General features: G+C 35.2%; 1 protein-coding gene, 1 long non-coding RNA gene and 2 pseudogenes across 4 annotated transcripts; all 4 read left to right on the top strand.

Moving 5' to 3' along the window:
* Positions 1-1220: 1220 nt before the first annotated feature.
* Positions 1221-2301, top strand: LOC147919485 (uncharacterized). The gene is made up of 2 exons (XR_015593945.1): positions 1221-1727; positions 1980-2301. It is a non-coding gene; the product is annotated as an uncharacterized LOC147919485 (long non-coding RNA).
* Positions 2302-3097: 796 nt separating this feature from the next.
* LOC104771435 (putative E3 ubiquitin-protein ligase RHG1A) lies at positions 3098-7095 on the top strand (annotated as a pseudogene). The gene is made up of 6 exons (XR_015593815.1): positions 3098-3398; positions 4561-5918; positions 6021-6077; positions 6203-6304; positions 6394-6534; positions 6620-7095. The product of XR_015593815.1 is annotated as a putative E3 ubiquitin-protein ligase RHG1A (transcript).
* Positions 7096-8573: 1478 nt separating this feature from the next.
* Positions 8574-12149, top strand: LOC147919484 (uncharacterized; annotated as a pseudogene).
* A 2272-nt stretch (positions 12150-14421) lies between these two features.
* Positions 14422-18250, top strand: LOC104771434 (triacylglycerol lipase OBL1-like). Of its 2 annotated transcripts, XM_010495954.3 has the most exons (6): positions 14422-14885; positions 15347-15540; positions 16252-16285; positions 16760-16895; positions 17078-17561; positions 17837-18250. In XM_010495954.3, the coding sequence occupies exons 1-6, from the start codon at positions 14582-14584 to the stop codon at positions 18101-18103; spliced, it is 1419 nt and encodes a 472-aa protein (XP_010494256.2). In that variant the 5' UTR covers positions 14422-14581; the 3' UTR covers positions 18104-18250. The 2 variants fall into 2 exon arrangements, with proteins under 2 accessions (XP_010494256.2, XP_087359586.1); XM_087503460.1 differs by lacking the exon at positions 16252-16285 and having other exon boundaries at positions 14497-14885.
* The last annotated feature ends 3353 nt before the right edge of the window (positions 18251-21603 follow it).

Genomic DNA, 21603 nt, shown 5'->3' with positions numbered 1-21603 from the left:
GGGTTAATATTGTAAATAAAAATTTAAATAAACAAAACTTAAAGGGCATAACACAAAATGTACTTCAAAAATGTTAATATAGATTACTTTAGATAATATATTAAAATATATATTCACGTGTAAGGTGAGGGTTCACTAATTAAACTAAACTTGAAAAACATTCGGAATAGAAAAACGGAACCCAAAACCAGAGCCGGCCCAAAGGCCAAGCTCATGAAGCATGAGCTTGTGGCCTTATTTTATGCTGTGTATTTTATATTCAACTTTCGGCCTTGTTTTCCAAAAAATGTGTTTAGTCTAGTGGTTTTTGTTTATGATAGTGGGAAAAAGTGTATGGGTTCGAGTCTTACTAATAGCAAAACAACCTTTTATTTTAATTTGATTGTGACATTTATTAACTGAGAGACGGATCTGCCCAAAACTAATTCAAGAAATGGGAACCAAGCAGAATACATAACCAACAAAATACCAAACAGATCCTAGCCTCCTATACTCGAAAAAACTGAAACGAGAACCAAACGAGTAATCAATATATTTGGGATGTAATCATAACCCAATTATCTAAAATTACAATTATAAATCCAAAAATATCAGTTATGTATAGAAATATTCAAAATATCATAAAGTTCTTTGCTATTTTTAAAAAATTTTAACCAATTTTTAATGAAATGTAACTATTTTCGTTTTTTTATAAATATCTGCAACTGAACTGAACAAATCTAAATGGATCAGAATCAAAGCCAAACTAAAATTCTAAAAATATGTATGAATCATAAAATATTTATACCGAAATAGAAAAAGAATCATAGTCTATATGGAAGGGATACTATACGAGGTTTCTGAACAGTAAGTAGATTGTCGATCCAATTTTATAAGGTGGAAGTAGAGAAAATGGTTAAACTGGAAATGCAGTGGTTAATCAAAAACTAAAACATTAAAAATGCTTTGATTTTCTGAAATAAAAAAAAACATATACATGAAAAAAAATTCATATCCTAAAATAAATTAGTAAATTTACGGTCACATAGAACACGATTGTGCGTGAAACATTTGTCAATGGTACATTAAACAACTTTTAATTAAATATATTAAAGTTAAAAATGTATATTGAACATGCTTAAATTTTAGAGATTGCAAACAAAAACATTAAATTTAAAATGATTTTCCAGATAAAAAAATAATATATATGCTTGGATAGAATGAGGTTTTTTCTTAAAATTACGTTAAAAAAAAAAAAAAGAATAATCAAAATATGTAGGTGATGAACCTTATCATTGACAAAAATCGAAAAAACCCTAGTTTTCTCTCTGGCCGCCTCCCTTAACACAAAGTTTCGTTAAGCGTTTGACCGGCGCGTGGTGGCTCATATAGCACCGGCGTCGGTCACCTCCTTTAATTTCATGCTTAGTTTTCAGTCCTTGTTGTTGTTTTCTGCGGTTGTGGAAGTGTGGAGAATTTTGGCGATGCGAATCCGAAGATTTTGAGTTCGAGATCTAGTGTGTTTTTGTCCTTGTTTCCGGATTCTTCGAATCTGTTTGGTTGCTGGTCTGCTCGGGCCGCCGTTTCTGTTCGCGATTCACAGAGTGGAGACTCATATCTATCCGCTGTTTCACTTTGTTGAGTACACGCGACAGTGGAGACCCTTGTTTTCTTCCTGCGACGGCTCTTCTTCCTTCCTTCATCGACAAATCTATGCATCATTGGATCTCTGACGTTTCTCTATCTTGGTATTTCGTTCGTCTCTCCCCTCTCCCTTCTTGTGTTCCCTGTTTGCTCTGATCAGATTGTAATCGGTTAAGATCTGGTATCATCAGTTGCTCAGGTTTAGTAGTTTCCCTCTTTTGGGATCTAGACTCCCTTGTTTGGGCTAAGTTTCTCTTCCCGACTATTTCTCTTTGTTAGTTTGGGGTGGAGTTCTGGTTTATGTTTGGATTAACTCATGTAGTATTAAGCTTTGTTTTTGCTTAATTACTTGTTAGTTGTGGCGTTGAAAGGTTCAAGTGAGTCTCAAATATCTTACGGTTACATCCCGGGAGACCCTTGACAAAGCACTTATAGAGAAAGATGCATCTTATGTGGAGAAAGCCAAGTTCCATTCTCTTGTTATGGCCATTTTGTGTTGAAGCCCGTTAAACACCAATCGGTATGCGGGAAGTCCTTCTAGTTTTTCGAGAGCTAGTTTCAGTCTCGAGACAAGATGTTTTTGGCTTAAACATTGTATCGTAAAATCATTTCCTCTTCTGTAAGTTATGGAATGATCATTGTGTCTCTGTAATTTCATTATCGTCTTTTATCTTGTGATTTGTAATCTTTCCGAATTCTCCTTATCAATATAATCTTTCTAGTGAAAAAAAAAAAAAAAAAAAACCTTATCATTGACAGTTCACGAATTGATTGCAAAGAATAAAACAACACATATTGACCAACAATTTAGAAGTAAATAGTATTCATAGAATCCTTGTTAACATGATACACTCTATGAATTTTTTTGATTTTTTCTCTCTTTTGTAGTATATAGGATAATACTATAGGATAAGACCATTCATTCATAAGGTGATGATAATCTTGCTAGTAGCATATTTTAGGTAACTAGTGATTCTGATGAACACGTATACTTTACTTTTTGTACTTATTTTAAATGAGAATCTATAGCTAATGGAAGAAAAAATAAACAATAAAATATTTTTAAAAATAAACAGAATAAGAAAGTAGACCGAAGTTACATGGCAACTTAGGAAACAAAACAAAACAAAAAAAGGAAAGAAACCGGACTTGTTGCTTTAGTTTGGTTTGGTTCAGTTTTGAACTTTTGAATCTAAAACGAATAAAAGAAAAAAAAATTAAAACGAGGGACGTGTGTAAGAAGAGGCAAAGGCTGAGAAACTTTTTTTGGTTGGGACGTGGGACATCATAAAACAATTTTGCTTAGCAAACCCAAAAGAAAAACCAAAACTTTTTTTTTTTTTAATCTATTAACTCTTCTTAAGCCAGCTTGCATCTTCTTCTTCTTCAACATTATTAATTAAGATTTTACACATTAAATTTTAAAATATGATTTTCTTTTGTTGTTATTAGTTGATTTTTATAGGCTTTTAGCTATTCAATTTCTGTGTCTTTGGAAACTGCTCTTATGACTACTGACCTTTTTTAACCTCTCTCTCTCTCTCATCTCTCTCATTCATGACCAATTTGTTTTGCTTTTCTTTCTTTTTTATACAATTTCCTTTATAAAAAATGGAACTTTTTTTGGTTATATGGTAAATTACACATTGCCGTCTCCTCCTAATAATCCTCTTTTCTGTTCCCATTTGTGTTGTTGTTGGTTGTGGCTTTTGCTTCCTTCCTTTTTCCTCATTCTCTCTTCCTTCCCTTCCTTCTCCTCCTCTCTCCACAAAGCGGTAGGTTTCTCTCTTTCTCAATCGGTGAGTGTTTTTTTTTTAATAAAGTTTTGATTTTTATTCATCTCAAGGTTCTTTAGATCGATTTGTGTTCTTCTGTTCATGTTTGGTTTGTTTCTGATTTTTATGTCCTTCTGGGTTCTGTTGGATTTTCAAAGCTCGATCGAAACACGTGAGAATCGGTTGGTGGGTTTTTTTTCGAAATCGGTTTATTTTTATTTTTTTTTTTTTATTGAAATTTTGTCTCAAATTCTGGAGAATTGTTCTTGTGGTGCGATTTGATTATTGATTGAGAAGGAAAAAAAGAACATGTTTTTGTTAATGGGTTTTAGGCGTTTGAATCGGATCTTTTACTTCTATGAACTTGTGTTTTGTTTTGTGTGAAAAGTTTGGTTCTTTTGAGGTTTGTGAATTGTTTATGTGTGATGATGCTTTACCTTCAAGCTGTGGATTTCTTTTGCCTTTGCTTTCACCTTGCTGTTTCCAATATGTTTGCTTTGTATTGAGGATTTGTGATACTTTTATTAACTTCTTTGGTCGGTGATTTGTATACCGATGGTTAGTTGATATGTCATTCATGAGGCAGTGCCTTATTTTGGTCTGTACATTTTGATTTTTCTCTTATTTTTCTTCTGATGCCATTGAGGTGGTGGTGGTAGTTGACTAAAATGTTTTCACTCTTTTTCCCTATATTGTTTAGTTTTGTTTAATCTGGCATGCTTGTTGCGTGGTCCTAGCTTTTATTTGTACCTTCTTTTTCATTGATGCTTGATTTCGAAGTTGACAATTAGGTGTCAATTTGATCATATTCGCATCTGCCTTTTACTGTTTAAGCTTGTTAATAACTTATGTGTCATCAGTTTCCTGCTAAATCATTTATGTTTTAGTTAGGTCTCACATCTAGAAGTGAGTCTCCATTTTGTATATACCCAGGATTGTTCTGTCTGTATAGTAGTTAGTTGCAGCAGTCTTGCTTTGAGTGAGGTTTTTTTGCTCCTTGTGCTCTTCTAGATGAAGCAGGTTATGTGAGTGTATATGCAATCTCAGGGTGCCATTTATTATTACAATTGTATGATTGAGTGTGTTTATTTATTTCTTATTACAGTTAAATTTTTCCTGTGACATCGTTAACCAATGATCTGCTGTATTTGTTGTTTTGCAGTCTCCCCCATTAGGCACATTGTTGAGAGCAGGGAAGTCTCGTGAGTTCTCTTCCCTCGAGTGTAACTGTGGTTAACGCTTAGCCAAGATGCAGGGAGAGAGGGCCAGTCTTGGCTATTTATCAGAGGCCTTGAATTTTGAGCATGGTTCTTCTTCGAGTAATGGTGTGATAGGTCATTGGGAGAATATTCACAGTCTTGGTGATAATGACTTGCAGGATTACATGATTGCAAACTCTGAATCAAACGCTTCGCTTGCAAACTCAGTTTATCGTGAGCAGCAGGATTTACGCAGATTTGGCCACGGTGAGGCTAGCTCTAGTGGCACAAAGGATGAACCTGCCAGTCACAATGAGCAAAGAATGGAAACTAGATGCTTTGACGGACGAAGGAATGAAATAATTGATTTAGATCCAGTGTTTGGGCAACCATCAGGCACAAATCAACCTGTTCAGAATGTCAATCTGAATGCAGAATATATAGAAATTCATGATGATATTAGTCCATATAGGGGTCGGTCTGGTTTCTTAGAAGCTAATGGACCAGGGACCAGGGTTTCACAACCAGTCAGATCTTTTGAAGAGAACAGTCTTGGAACAGGTTCTTCTGTAGAGGGTCGTCGTACCTGTCGAATTTATCAAGACTCTTACCAGGAAATCAACATTCATTAGACCTGAGACCTGGACAGTCATTTGTCTTTTCTCGTAGCCCAAATGCGCCTGCTGTGGGAATACCACCTGTGTCAAGGACCATGCTACCACCATTTCAGTGGACTGAGGGCTCACTAGCGGGTGGAACATCGAACTCTACTGCGCCTGTTGAGAGAAATCTTCATCTAGATGAAACAAGGACGAGAAGCACATCCGGGAATATTCAAGAGAATCTCATGTTTGTTCCAGGTCCTGAACTCAGAAATTTGGCCCGTAGTCAGAGTAACAGAAATGTAACAAGTGGAAACCTGAATATTGCATCATCATTGCCTAGGACAGGCTCAACAACAGGTGTTCCAGCACCATCTTCTAACCTAGCGTGGACTCCTTACCATAGTTCACCACATTATCAAAGAAGAAGGTCAGAAAGGTCTGAACTTGTCCGTAGGTCCTTGCTTTCTTCCCTTGCAGTAGATGCTACAAACCAGAGATCTGGTGATCATCCAACACTTCGTCCGTTGTCCCCTCCTGCCCCTCCGGATGGGCTTGTACTTCAGCCGGGTGGTGATAATAGTCAGATGCATAATCGGGCTTACGCGAGAGCAGGTCCGTGGTTTGATAGGCAAGGCGATAGTGTGGTTGGTATTCCTCATTCTTTGCGGGCCTTGGCAGCTGCAAGCAGAGGAAGAAGCAGACTTATGGTGTCCCAGGTCAGTTCATACAAATTCTGCTGTCTTGTAGCCTTTTAATGTGGATGGCTTTTGTAAATTTTGGCTCAAATAGAACTAACATTGCGCTTTTCTTTTGGACAGATGCAGAATGTGTTGGATGTCATGCGTAGGGATGCTAATAATAACTTGCGGCTTGAGGTTAGTTTTTTTTTCTGACTATAGCAAAGTTATCTACATTCGAACTTGTCATGTACTGTCTCTGTTGAATTCTAGACGAACTAGCCTAATAGGAACATAAATAATCTGGATGGTTACTTTTACAGGACGTCATGCTTCTAAATCAGTCAGTGCTGTTTGATGGGGCTGCTGGTATTCATGACCGATATAGAGACATGCGGCTTGATGTAGACAACATGTCATATGAGGTAAAAAAAAACCATAACGAACCATAAATCTTTGTCAGAGTCATGTTAAATCGTAAAAAATCTCACTCCTTTTGGTTCATAAACTGTAGGAATTGTTGGCACTAGAAGAGCGGATTGGAGATGTTTGTACGGGTGTAAACGAGGAAACCATATCAAACCGGTTAAAGCAACGAAAGTACAAAAGCAACACAAAGTCTCCACAAGATGCAGAGCCATGCTGTATTTGTCAGGTATACATTGAGTTGCTGCAATAACATTAAGAAAGTATTAAATTTGTTTCTTCGTCTGAGTATGAATGGTGAAAACTTGGCGCAGGACGAATATACTGAAGGAGAAGACATGGGGACACTAGAATGTGGGCACGAGTTCCATAGCCAATGCATAAAAGAATGGCTGAAACAGAAGAATCTTTGTCCAATCTGCAAGACCACAGGCTTGAATACCGCCAAGAAGCGGAGGATAGGATGATGATGATATCTCAAGAGAAGCTTCTTTTTTTTTTCTTTAACAATTCATTTTATAATCAAAAAATGAAAGAAACCGAAGACACCCTCAAGCCCCCCACCACACCACCATTGCAGAGCCAGGCAAGTTGGTTCCCAATTTTTTTTTTTTTTTTTAAAATAGAATTTGTTCGTATTTATATAAGCTGAGTATGGAAGATGGAAAGATTTGGATTGAAGGCAAAGATGGAGGGTTGATAGGGAAATGTTGTTTTTCTTTTTCTGGATTTGTTTGGATAATTTAATTCTACCCATTGTCAATTAAGTTTATGAAACCTTTTGAAAGAAGCAGGAAGTTGAATCGGCCGATTTTGAGATTATACATCGATTGAAAGCCCATATATATTGTTTTGGGTTACTGGCTTTGGTTGTCTTTTAGTTTGCACTATACAGTTTGGCTACAATGATTTCAGGGTGCAAATTGTTGCAATTTTAAAGGAACAAATTCGAGGTGAATAGTATGTATGTGCAAAAACGGTTGTCCCTTTGGAGTCGGTTTGTTTTTTTCCAATATTTTCGTTTTGGATTTTTCTAAATTTTGTCAAAAGATAACTAATATTTTAGATAATTTGGATATTCATTCGGTTCTCAGTTTCAGTTAAGGTGAATCATTTGAATAAAAAGAACGTAAATAAATAAAGTGAGAGAATATTCTACTCATCGGATTTTGTTGATGGCAAGAGCTACGACTCTTATTCCGTTAGTTGCACGTCTGGTGAAGTTGTCGACGGTGCTTGACATCGGCGAGATTCGAGCCTATTTTTTAATGTCATCATGTCTTTCGACAATAACCAATCTTCCACTCCTCAGATTGTATGTGGTTGTGTCTCCGCTTTACTATCTTCTTGCATGTGGCATTGTGTCTTGTAACCCTTATAGTTGTATTCAAGCAATCATAAACTATTGTCGGATTATCGCTTTTTCTCCTTTTATCGCTTTAACTTTGTTGTAGAGAATGGTTTGTTTTGTTGACTTTTATTATACAAGAGAAGCCAAAATATACTTTTACTTTTAAGAATAGTTTAGTAATAAAAAAAAACTATTGTTAGTATCACGTAAATTTTATTAACATAAACCATGAAACTTTAATTACGTCCGACTTTAACAAACGGTCCGAACGGTCTGTCTCGGTCAAAACCTGTCCACCGCTTTGCTTCACCGATTAGAAGGAAATCGCGGCGCCTGGACCCCATGGTCCGACACGAGCGCCTAGTTTTCTTTTGCCCAGACCTATTTTTAACTGTCGCATTTCCAAATAAATTCAAATTTGTATGCAAGAGAAACTTTCTATGATATTTCATGGTTTATTTGCTCTCTTATTATAATAATAATAATAATTATTATTATTATTATTATTATTACTTTTTTTATTGGGAAAATTCCATAAAAATACACCAACTATTTTTCTATTACCACTTTAATACACAAACTTTTATCACTTCCAGTTTAATACTCCAATTATTTTCTTTGCCCAAATTAATACTCAAACATTTAGCCGCGCACCCACTTCACAACCGCGGGTTAATTAGACTTAACGAGACTGTTCACAGTGGTTAACTTCCGTTTGATATGTGGTTAAGTTAACTCGAGTATCAATTAACAGTCATAAAATCCCAATTTTTTCAGAAACCCTAAATCCCCCAATTTATAAACCGTAAATCGCAACAATGAGAAATCGAAGATGAGAGGTGCCAAAATCAAATAAGCGAACACGAATTCGGCGTTCTAAGGAGAATCGGAGTTCAATTTCAGTGAAATCAAGCGAGATGAGGTATGAATTTAACGATTCTGGTTTTGTTTGTTTACATCTTTTAGTTTTAAGATTCTCTAATCCGAGTTCTTCCGAGTTCTTCATCTGAATATCATCTTATATATTTGCAGTCACGACGACGAAATGAAGATGCATATTACTTATGGGGGTTTCATGACACTCACAGACAATGAGTTCTCTTATTCTGGTGGAAAGTTGGCCATGGATTATCGCATAGATCCAAATCTGATGACATGGTCAATTTTCCAGGAATTCACGGAGAAGCAAGGATTGTGAGGGGTGTGGAGCAAGTGTGGTATCGACTACCAAATGAGAATATTTCAGTCGCAAGATGTATATGCGAAGACAAGGATAACGAAATCAGAAAGATGTGTTCAGAAGTAGCAAAAGTTGGAGAAGTTTATGTGTACATTGTACATGGTGTATCTCCACCAATTATGGGTAATGTGGCTGATATTGAAGCACACCTGGATGATGGCGAAGATGCTGATAATGAAAAGGAAGACGACGACGAAGAAGAAGAAGAAGAAGAAGAAGAAGAAGAAGAAGAAGAAGAAGAAGGAAGAAGAAGAAGAAGAAGAAGAAGAAGAAGAAGAAGAGAAGAAGAAGAAGAGAAGAAGAAGAAGAAGAAGAAGAAGAAGAAGAGAAGAAGAAGAAGAAGAAGAAGAAGAAGAAGAAGAAGAAGAAGAAGAGAAGAAGAAGAAGAAGAAGAAGAAGAAGAAGAAGAAGAAGAAGAAGAAGAAGAAGAAAGAAGAAGAAGAAGAAGAAGAAGAAGAAGAAGAAGAAGAAGAAGAAGAGAAGAAGAAGAAGAAGAAGAAGAAGAAGAAGAAGAAGAAGAAGAAGAAGAAGAAGAAGAAGAAGAAGAAGAAGAAGAAGAAGAAGAAGAAGAAGAAGAAGAAGAAGAAGAAGAAGAAGAAGAAGAAGAAGAAGAAGAAGAAGAAGAAGAAGAAGAAGAAGAAGAAGAAGAAGAAGAAGAAGAAGAAGAAGAAGAAGAAGAAGAAGAAGAAGAAGAAGAAGAAGAAGAAGAAGAAGAAGAAGAAGAAGAAGAAGAAGAAGAAGAAGAAGAAGAAGAAGAAGAAGAAGAAGAAGAAGAGAAGAAGAAGAAGAAGAAGAAGAAGAAGAAGAAGAAGAAAGAAGAAGAAGAAGAAGGAAGAGTAAAGGGCTTAATGACTATGATAAGCCTCCATACTTGTGGTTGCTGCAGACATTTAATAATGGAGATGAGTTCAAAGATCAACTGTTAAGGTATGTTTTGAAAACTCAGTATGATGTGAAGCTTAATAGGTGGGGAGTCTACAAAGCAAGCAGCTATATGTACTGATCGAAAATGTCCGTGGAGGATTTATTGCTCGGTGGAGAAAACCATTGCGAAAGTGGATGGTTAAAGTATATGTAGACAAGCACAATCATGTAGCCACGGGAAGAGCAAGGATGCTGAAACAAGGAACTATTGCCAAGTTGTTTAAAAAGGAAGCACGAAGGAGACCTGACATAAGAAGTACAGATATTAAGGATGAGCTTATGCAAATGTACGGTGTGTTAGTTTCGATTTATAAGTGCAGGAAAGCAAGAAGGATTGCATTAGATATGGTTTTGGAAACCCAGAAGCAACAATTTGCAAAGTTGTGGGATTATGAAGCTAAGTTATTGCGATCTGATAAGAATACTACTACAGAAATTGTTACGGTTGAGAAGGATGGTAAACAAGTGTTTGATCGCTTCTACGTCTGCTTTGAGCCCCTTAGACGAACATGGAAAAAATGTTGTCGTCCTTTGATAGGTTTAGATGGTGCTTTCTTAAAGTAGGAGTTGAAAGGAGAGATACTATCAGCAGTTGGTAGGGATGCAGAAAATAGAATATATCCTATAGCTTGGGCTGTTGTCAGGGGTGAGGACAAGGATTCATGGGAATGGTTCATTAAAACGCTGAAGATCGACTTAGATTTGGGTTTAGAGGATGGTTATTCTTTCCATTCAGACAAACAAAAGGTACATAAGTGTTTAAAAGCAAAAAATTAGACAACATAAAGGCTTTGCTATCACTATTTGACATTTTGTTTTCTGCAGGGTTTACAAATTGCTCTCGCAACTGTTCTCCCAAATGCAGAGCATCGGAATTGTGCAAGGCATGTGTATGGGAACTGGAAGAAACGATTTGGTGATCTTGAGTATAAGCCTTTCTTCTAGAATGTGGCCTACAGTTACACTGAAGGAGAGTATAAATTGCACATGGAGGAGCTGCGTTTATATGACAGAGAGGCGTATGAGGCTTTGTTGGCTGCAGAACCAAAACATTGGTGTCGAGCTTTCTTCTCAAAAAATGGAAGATCTGCTAATGTGTGCAACAACTTATCAGAGAGTTTCAACAGGACTATCAAAAAAGCTAGAGAACTGCCCCTTCTTAATATGTTGGAAACCATAAGAAGACAAGCCATGATGCGCATTGCTCGGAGGTTTAAGAAAGCTAGCAAGTGTATAATGCCATTCCCACAAAGGATAGCAGATGTCTTGGAAGTGAATCGCAAAAACAGCAAAGATTGCAAGATTATCATAAGCAGTGATAACTTATATGAAGTTGTGTTGTATGGTATTGGTCATGAGGTCAGCTTACGGATGGGAACTTGTGCTTGTCAGCGTTGGGACCTCACTGGTATTCCTTGCAATCATGTAATCTGTGTCATCAATGACATTCGTCGTAGACCGGAAGAGTAAGTCAAACAAGGTTTTCATCATCAATTGCTATAAAATGTCTTCTTAATATGTTGATTATGCGTTTGGTTTTGGATATTTGCAGTTATGTTGTTAACTATTATAGGACTGGAGTTTGGATAGATAATTATAGGAACAACATAAAACCAGTTAATGGGGAGCTTTATTGGCACAAAACCGATAAGGAACCCATTGGAGTACCAGGTTTCACGAAGATGCCAGGACGTCCTAGGAAGAAGCGGATAAAACCTGCACATGTGTCCCCATCCAAGCCCAATAAAGCAACTCGTCATGGAAGGACAATCACTTGTGGTAACTGCAAACAAGTTGGACATAACCGTGGGACTTGTAAGAATGAATCTTACGCGATTGAAGGTCCAAAACGGAAGCGTGGAAGACCTCGAAAGATACCAGTAAGTGTAAATCTTCCCTTAATTTTTTGAACTTTTACATTGTCTTATGTTTGTCTTCTTTAACATTTCAGGTTGATGGTGAAAGCAACCCAAATCCACCAAAAAGGCGAAGAACAAACACTCAGCCTCCTCCTGCTTCTGCATCTACATCAACATACCCATTATCATCTAGTGCTCCTGCAACTACATCAACATTTCCATTATCATCTAGTGCTCCTGCTGAAGGCTCAGCTCCTGCTGAAGGCTCAGCTCCTGCACGTCGACGTGGTCGTCCACCGGGTCAAGGTCGTGGTCGTCCTCCAGTCCGGAAACAGCCATCTATTCCAAGAGGAATTGGGGTATACATATGCCCTTTCACAGATCGAGTATTTGATGTTAGAGGAAACAGAGCACGAGATCTTGGAGGTGCTCCGGCGTACAACACATCTCAGGGACCACGCCAACTGTAGTAGTATTAACAATTGGGTTACCATGTTAACTCTAGTAGTCTTTTGCATCCCATCCCATTTTAAACTTTTTGTATTATCTATGACAGTTGTTTTTTGGATTGGTAACTTTTCTTATGAATGCTTTGATTATTGTCTACGGTAACTAAACAACAACGATAGCAAATCACATTAGTTCATATTCAACCAAATACAACACTAAGCAAGTACACCACTACTTCAAAGCATGAACGAGAACTGCAACAACACATACAAAACCCACCCATGATAAAATCATACATTGGCGAAGCATCTTCTCCTTCTCGCTGCTCACCATAATTTCCTGCTTCAGCTTCATGTTTTCCTGCTCCATTGCATCCCATACCTTTGATTTCACAATTGTTTCTTCTTTTAGCTCTGATTTATCAACCATTGATCCTCTTTGAGTACCCCTTTCCCGGTTTCTACCTTCAACCAATGCTCTAAGCTTCTTCAACTCTTCTTCTTTGCAATTAATTACATCACGGGCTTCTAGCAAAGCTTCTTTTTGCCACCGTGAGGTTTTTCAACATCAAACCAACTAAAGAAATCACACACACCCCTCCACGCATCTCCACATTTGTAAAACCTTCTCCCTGGATTTGCATCGGTCCAAGACTTTTTCATGATCGCCACCTTGCCACAGTCACATAAAACCTCCCCACTACTTGGCCCGAAGCTCATTCCTCTACTAGTAGCATTTGACCCACTTCTTGAATTTTGGCTTCGATTCATCGTCTCTTTCCCGAAACTCGTTTCTTTCTCCAAAATCAAAATTAGGGTTTAAATTTGGGGATTTTTCTAAATTGAAATTTATAAGCACATGTGTTTTTTGTTTCAACTCTACTCGAGTTAACTTAACCACATATCAAACGGAAGTTAACCACTGTGAACAGTCTCGTTAAGTCTAATTAACCCGCGGTTGTGAAGTGGGTGCGCGGCTAAATGTTTGAGTATTAATCTGGGCAAAGAAAATAATTGGAGTATTAAACTGGAAGTGATAAAAGTTTGTGTATTAAAGTGGTAATAGAAAAATAGTTGGTGTATTTTTATGGAATTTTTCCTTTTTTATTTTTTGTAAAACTATTTATTTGCTTTCTGTCTATCCTGGTTCTCTTCCATCTGTGATTGTAGGTCCTTTCGACATCGACTCTTGAGTATGTAGTCCCGCAACTATTGTTCTCTTCCGGCTTTTTTGTTGATTTTGCGAGTTTTTCTTTTGGTTCTGTTGTTTTAATTTATGTATTCCGCCGGATTTAGGATTTCAAAGTTGCATTCCACCTTTGTATTTGATTCTTGTATTAAATAATGAAAATGTTTAAATAAAAAATAAATAAATTTATTTGGTCTCTGTAAAGAAACTAGGCCCAAAAAATAAGCAAGAGAAAATCCAAAAAAATGAAGTTTCTTTGCTCTATGTCATCTCTTTCGGTTTGGAGTGCTTAACGGAGCCCAACGAGGTATCAAGTATATTGTAGTAAAATCAAAATTTTTTTTTTTTTTTTCTTTTTGGACAAAGTAAAATAAAAAACCTATAATTTCAATATATGCCAAACTTTTTTCAAAAAGTAAAAAGTAATGTTGCTTGTAAAGATAGACCAACCTTCATGATGTGACTATTGTAATCGTAGTATTAATATATAATAAAAAATAAAAAATCATATTCTTGTAGGCTTGTAGCCCGCAATCTTGAATGTATTAGTGTAAAACCAAAATCGAATCATTCAAAACCTCATGGATATAAAAAAGAAAAACTAAACCAAGTAAATTGAAATAGAATTCCTAAAGAGTTGCGAACATTGACCTGAAGTTCATAATATGGTCTTAAACGAAGTTTTTACAATCTACTAATTTAGTAACAAAAATAATGTCACACAAAAAATAAAAATAAATAATAAGTGTCTATTTTGAGTTATTAAGTTGAATTGAAGTTTAAGTGTTTTATTACTGTAGAAAAATAAAAATCTTAATCCGAAAATCTGCTTAAAATTGATAGATTTTACGTGATTTTCATTAAAACAAATTATTGTAAAATGTCTCGACTCGAGTAACCTTACTAATTAATTGTTATTTAGACGATCTTAGTTTTAATTCTTGTAAGAATTTTGTCAAATCATATTCTTCTCCAGCCGACCAGTAGGTTATACACACAACCCATGTGAATAACGTTGAATTGTGGATATACACACCAACCTTCTTGATATATGACCATCCTAATCGTAATATTAATACATAATTAAACAAATCCCAAACAAATGCTCGTGGTACAATTAAATATTTACTATATATAATAATCTTAACATTATATAGTACACAAAGCTAACGTGACTTAGCTTGCACAACAACTCTTCCACGTTTTTGAAGCTAAATTAACGTTGACAAATAAACCACAAACCCCAAAAACACATAACAATTAAATGTGTACAACCAAAAACTACTTTGTGTTGGATCCGAGAGAAGCCACCGTGTCGGATCTCATACATCTTCTCTTCTCCTCGGATATCGGGAACAGAAAGTTCATTGATTCTTCGGAAGAGAGGGTTGAGGATGATCTTTCAAGATTCCGGCGACGGTGGATCATCTTTGTATCCATCGTTGTTCAAAAACTCATGATTCTCCTAAAGAAACCTCTATATTTTTTGGGGTTTTCTTTTGCTTATTGGCTCAACCTTCTTTCTTCTAATGGTGGTTTCTTCATGATACTCCCAAATCTTTCCAAAGGTCAGATTTTCTTAAAACAGTTTTTCTTTTCCCTTTTGTTTAGAAGGTTAGTGGGTACGTATACGTTGGATTAATTACGCTAAACTTACACTTCTACGTCAAAAACACTATAATTTCTTCATTTCGTTTCAACGGGAATTAAGAGGATATATATAATAGACAAATAATTGATGGTTATGCTATGAATTATACTTCAGAAAAGATTATGTCATTATGTGTCACGCTAAGTTACTCCAAAGGGGTTTTCTGGTTTATCATAATCTTTTAACTAATCCAGTGTTGAAACCACGTCTCGGAGATGACCTACAATTAAACACAACTGGTGACGTACACCAATATCATGATTACCTAATTTTTTTTTTTGCAAAATATCTGCGGTTTGAGTTTAACATAAATATATATATATATATATATATATATATATATATATATATATATATATATATATATATATATTTCAGGAAAGATTATTTGGCCGGAGAAAAAATCAGCGACATTTGCATCACTAATCGGAATCCTAGACCGGAGACTAGAGTTAGACCAGAAGGTAGAGAGAGGAAGTAAAAGATACAAAGCAATGTTGTCAATTATGGCTTCTAAGCTGTCTTACGAGAATATAAACTTCGTCAGCTCCGTTCTTCACAACCATTGGAAGGTTTTATTATTTAACTCTTTCCTTTATATTAACGATATTTCTTTTCTTTCGCAACTCTCGCTATACTAAAATTATATAGGTTTCATATTAAACGATACTAGTAGTTTTGATGTACTCATGCAGATTCACATTCTATCATTAATAATCGACTTTGAATTGATCTTGTTGAATATATATGGTTGTGATGTGACTGGTGTCAAAAATGGTGTAAGGCCATTTCCTATTAAACTAAATGATATTTTTATTGTTTTAAAAATGCTTTCTTTGTTTTGTTTTTCCCTCTTTGATACTAAATTGTTTTTTTAGTTGTCAAACAATATACATTACAGAGACTTGAATTTGGACAAAGACACAATAACGATATGATATACTAGATGTGCTAGACTCCTAGTCTATCATTTTAAAGATTGTTTTCTTTGCTTATTCTATTTTTCTGTAGTTTTATTTTGTTTTCCTTGTAAAGTTGAAGAGAACATTTTCTTTGCCTAAAGTTTTATATGTAAATATACGACAACTGATACATAGTTCTGTCATTAGCTGTATCTTTTTTCATCGAATTATTTAACTTTATCTTATAATCATAATTAAGCATGATCATGCATGATTTCCTTTGATTAAGAAAATAAGATAAACAAATTAAATCATTTAGAAAAACAGATAAAATTGTGTATTGGACTTATAATCCCTCTTTTTAACTATATTGTGGCACAGATGGACTTATTAGGTTTCTACAGCTGTTGGAATGGTGAGCCTACTTCCCACTTTATATATTAAGATTCATGAAAAATTAATTTAATTGGCCCAAAGAAGGCAAAACCACGTGAAACAACTGTCTGATATGTGCAATATTTTATTTATCCTTACCTAAATGAAATTGATTACAAATTTACGATAATATATAGTCGGAACAATGATAACCAAAGAAAAAACATTATATTTCATTATAATGGGGAAGACTAATGAAACTTTAAGGTTTAAACTAACGACTTACACATTTTCATTAAGAAAATATGGTTTTTTCTAAAAAGTATATGAGTATGTGCGCTAAAATAGTATTAAACTATAAAAGGTCCTAACCTCACTTTATATAAATCTTTAATTTATAAATTTTTCAAAAATATTTCACAGTTTCCAGACTATTTGATTGAATTTTCTCTTTTCATCAAACACAAAAACAAAAATGTATTAAATAATATATGTTTTTTCTTGGATTTCTTAGGTTACCAGAAACAAAGATCAACAGAGGTGATTGTTATAAAAGACACAAGCACAGATCCAAACCTCATCATCGTTAGTTTCAGAGGCACTGATCCTTTCGATGCAGATGATTGGTGCACAGACTTGGATCTCTCTTGGTAATTTTTTAATATATTTTTTTTTATCTTGATACATAAATCTAAGATCCTGGAAGTTTTGTTTTGATTTCTCTTCATTAATTACTTCTGTCTAGCTAGGTTAGTCTTTATTCAACTAATATTAATCCTGGAATTTCAGCATTTGGTTCCCCAGATAAAACTAATATTGATTTCCAATATAGGTACGAAGTTAAAAATGTGGGAAAGATCCACGGCGGATTCATGAAAGCTTTAGGTCTTCAAAAAGAAGGATGGCCTAAAGAAGTAAATCTTGATCAAACCCAAAAAGAAACAAGTTTATATGCGTACTACACTGTTAGGCGTCACTTAAAAGAAATTCTCGACCAAAACCCGACATCTAAATTTATATTGACTGGACATAGTCTAGGTGGAGCCCTAGCAATCCTATTCACGGCCGTGTTGGTGATGCATGATGAGGAGAAAATGCTAGAAAGGCTTGAAGGAGTTTACACATTTGGGCAGCCACGTGTAGGTGATGAGAAGTTTGGAACGTTCATGAAAAATTCGTTGAAGAAGTTTGACGTCAAGTATGAAAGATATGTATATTGCAACGACATGGTTCCTAGGTTGCCGTTCGATGACAAGACACTCATGTTCAAGCACTTTGGGCCATGCCTTTACTATGACAGTTTCTATAAAGGAAAGGTTGGTTGCATATTACTATCTATTATCTTTTTTTTTGTACTCATCTATATGATTAGGGAATTGCATAATTCTCGACACTTTTTGTTCCGTAATGAAGTTCCTTCTCATATGAGAATGTACTTCTAGTCTTAGATGGAAACAAAAGGGAACACAAACTAAATGATATAATAAAATACATTTGGGAAATATGAGACTTATTGTCCATTTCCCTCATAATACCATTTACTCACTTCCCCTACTGATGATAATCTTTTGTTGTTTGATGTTATATTCAGGTAGAGGAAGAGGAGCCAAACAAAAACTACTTTAATATTTTATGGGCTATACCAAAGATAATGAATGCAATGTGGGAGTTGATACGAAGTCTCATCATACCTTACTGGAAAGGTGGAGAGTTCAGAGAAGGATGGTTCTTGAGGTGTTTCAGGGTTGTTGCATTGTTGATTCCAGGATTACCTGCTCACTTCCCTAATGAATACATCAATGTCACTCTTTTGGGGGACTTGCCTCTTCTTCACTTACCTGACTCGCATCTTGACTAAATTTTGACAAAGTCAATTCCAATTTCTTTTATGTTATATATTGTTGTGTTCAACTTTTCCTAAATGAAAATAATATATATCATGAGAACTTTTGTAGATTTTAATCCGCGGTACACTTTGACAAAAAAGTTAAAAGTTTAAGTTGTATTTGTTTGTCTTGTTTAGTGTTTAAGATTGTATAATTATATTTTATTGTTGATTTTATGTTTTAACTTGCAACATACGTTACATACCGCAAAGAAATTTGATTTTTATACATCATATTAATTTGATTAATTTAACTAGATGTATATAAGTCTAATATCGATAGTGTTAACAAAATAAAGAAATGAAGTTTACCTGTAAAGTATCGAGTTAATGATATTTTAACTTTTTAATAGTTTAAATTCTTTAAAAGTAATGAATTGAAGTAAACTAAATAAAATTTATAAATTTGAATGTCTGGTTAATCAAAGCTCCCTACTCATTTGTTTTTAGAATTATTTTGGTTTCTTCTATAGTATAACTCTGAAAAATTTTCTTATTTTTTCAAACGATGTGGAACATTGTATACATATTCTTTTTTTTTTCATCGATTGAGTAATATATATCTATTTAAAAAAATTTGAATCACATCATATGCAAGAAAAATCAAATTTTTAGTAAATAAAAATGTTTTCTATAATAATTCAAAATAATTTATATAAGATCATATAAAAGTGAAAGGAGAAATCATATATTTATGTTTGAATTAGGTAGAGAGATTTATGGAAATTAGATAAATTTTGGAAATATTTTTTTTTTCAAGGACTTTCATGCAATTAAGTATAAGTTAAAGGGTAGGGGTGTCAATCGGGCTGGCTTGGCCTGGCCCGGCCCAAAACCCGCAAAGTCCGCTTATATTTGAGCCCGGCCCGGCCCGGCCCGAAATATTTTCGAGCCTATATTTTAAAGCCCGGCCCGATCCTGACAGGGTTACAGTGCTTTTCGGAATTTTTAGGGCTTATCTTACGATCAAAAAAATCAAACTTCTAAGTTTATAACATCTCTTAAAAATCAATGTTTAAAGGTACAATATAAAACAAATCAATCAAAATTTAAATAGATCATCTATATTCACTGAAACCAACTTAATCTAAAATAAAAATTTTTAAACCAAATAAATTTTTACACTTTAAGTCTTTAACCAAATAAAAAGATATATAATTTATATTAAATATCACAGATAAAGATTTCAGAAGTATTAAGTAAGGTTATTAAGTAAATATGAGAACTAAGATTAGAGTTTTAAATTTTATTACAAAAAATCATTAATCAAATATTGCAATCAAACAAAAATGTTAGCCGGCAAGTACAATTATATTTGTTTAAGGGTTTTTCGGGCCGGTCCGAGCACGATGGGTTAAGCCTTAAAAACCCTATAGCCCGAACGGGCAGAGCCCTAAAGACCCGATTTTTTCTGAACATATATTTAAGCCTGAGCCCGACGTTTTTCAGAACCGAACCGGGCTAGCCCGCGGACTTTGGCCCTAATTGACATGTCTATTAAAGGGTATAATATGTACTTCAAAAATATTAATATATATATATATATATAATATAACATGTTAAAAAAAAAAGATATTTTGCTATCACATGAAAATTTGAGAAAATAACGTGTTACAAAACGAAATGGCATGTGTTAAAAAAAACACGGCAACGAAGATTCTAAGAAAGATTGAAATCGAAAAAGAAAAAGAAGTAGAATAATACAAAACCTTATAATTTTGCTACCCCTCTCACAAAAGTACTATAGACAAAGGTTTTTTTTTTTTTTTTTTTGTCATCTGGTTTTATATTATAACTGAACAGATTACATCTGTTGAATACAAAAAAAGTGAAAACAAAGAAATCACTTAAACACTAAGCCCAAACAAGGGAAGCTAAGCTGGCAAGTAACACACTTCCAGAGACATAAGCCGGAAAGATACAAACTTCCGGAAACCAAGATACAAAGACTAAACAGCCTAGAAAAACAGGTCACTAAGGAATAAACAAAAACCAAAGTACTAAAACTGCCCAGCTGAATCAGAAAGAAACTCACAAGCTTTCCCGTAGAACCTGTAAACGCCGGAGAGTACTGATAAGACCGGAAGTGCCATAAACCATGATAGCACACCGTCGACAAACCATCATCAGCACTGGCAGGAACGAAAGCAAGCTCGAACGACATCAGAGAAACAGAAGCCACAACCATTCAGTCGCACAAACCCAATCAAGAGAAGGCGAGCCAAACTAGGGACAAAGAAGAAACCTTGAGATTCGACCTGAGACAAGCCAAAGAGGACTAACAGCTCTTACACGCGGACCCTCGTCGACCCAGCTTTAACCATCTACAGAATCAAAACTGGTGACCTCCTCGCAAGAGAACAGCTGAAAGACGAATCCACTACTATGCCTAAACCCAAAACCACAACTCAACAGAGCCGCTGAAATGAGCTAGTATTCAAAATAGAATTTTGGAAGATTTTGGAGGATTTATGAATTTTTGGATTTTAGGAGATTTTCATTGAGTTTTTAAGGTAGTTTGGTGGATTTGTTATTATTTTCTATTTTTGAAAAAAAAAATGTAATTTGATGAGATTTGGTGAGACTTTAAGTGGGTTTTAAGAAGATTGTCAAGTCCATAAACGAGAATATAACATAACAAAAAGACTTTTGGCAATTTGATCGTATAATTCAAAGATTTTTTGCTCTATTGCGGTTTTGTCTTGTTTTCTTTATACCTCATCACTATAGTCTACTCTTGATTAATGATAAATTAAAAAACGGTCTATTACGCAAATGAATGTGTCCGTCTCAACCGCTCCAACCATTCACATGTATTGTATACTAACTAGTCCTGGGCAATCGGGTACCCAATCGGGTTTCGATTCTACCCAATCGGGTTTTGGGTAAATCGGTATAAGACCTATAGATCCCATTCGGTAATTTACAAAAAATTCGGTTCGGTACGGTTAGTAACTGGCCAGGTTCGGAGCGGTTTTCTACTCCAATACAAAATCCGAAATAACCTGAAATTTTTCCAGGTTATAATCGATTCGGTTATTTTCAGTAACCAAAGTACTCAAATAACCGACTTAAACCCGAGATAACCAATTGAAATTATAAATACCCATGTAAATAACCAAAATAATCGATTAAACCATAGCCCATTCGGTAATTCTGCTTAACCCGAACCCTACCCAATACCGCTTTTATCGGTTCGGTTCCGGTACGGTTCTTCGGTACCGGATATTATGCTTAGAGCTAGCCTTAGTGGGTCAAGGTCTTATTAGGCCTTTAGGTTAAACGGATCTAAAACGGTGGCCCAATATACTTAAGTTACAACCCGAACCCGGACCGAAGTCCATTTTACCAAGGCCTCTTAACCGATTCGGTAATTCTACTTAACCCGAACCCTACCAGATACCGCTTTTATCGGTTCGGTTCCAGTACGGTTCTTCGGTACCGGATATTATGCCCAGGACTAATACTAACTT

Source organism: Camelina sativa, chromosome 20, assembly GCF_030686135.1.
Source record: "Camelina sativa cultivar CO46 ecotype springtype chromosome 20, ASM3068613v1".
NCBI lineage: Eukaryota > Viridiplantae > Streptophyta > Magnoliopsida > Brassicales > Brassicaceae > Camelina > Camelina sativa.
The sequence above is the reverse complement of the archived record's forward strand: the minus strand, read 5'-3'. Positions and strand labels throughout refer to the sequence as shown.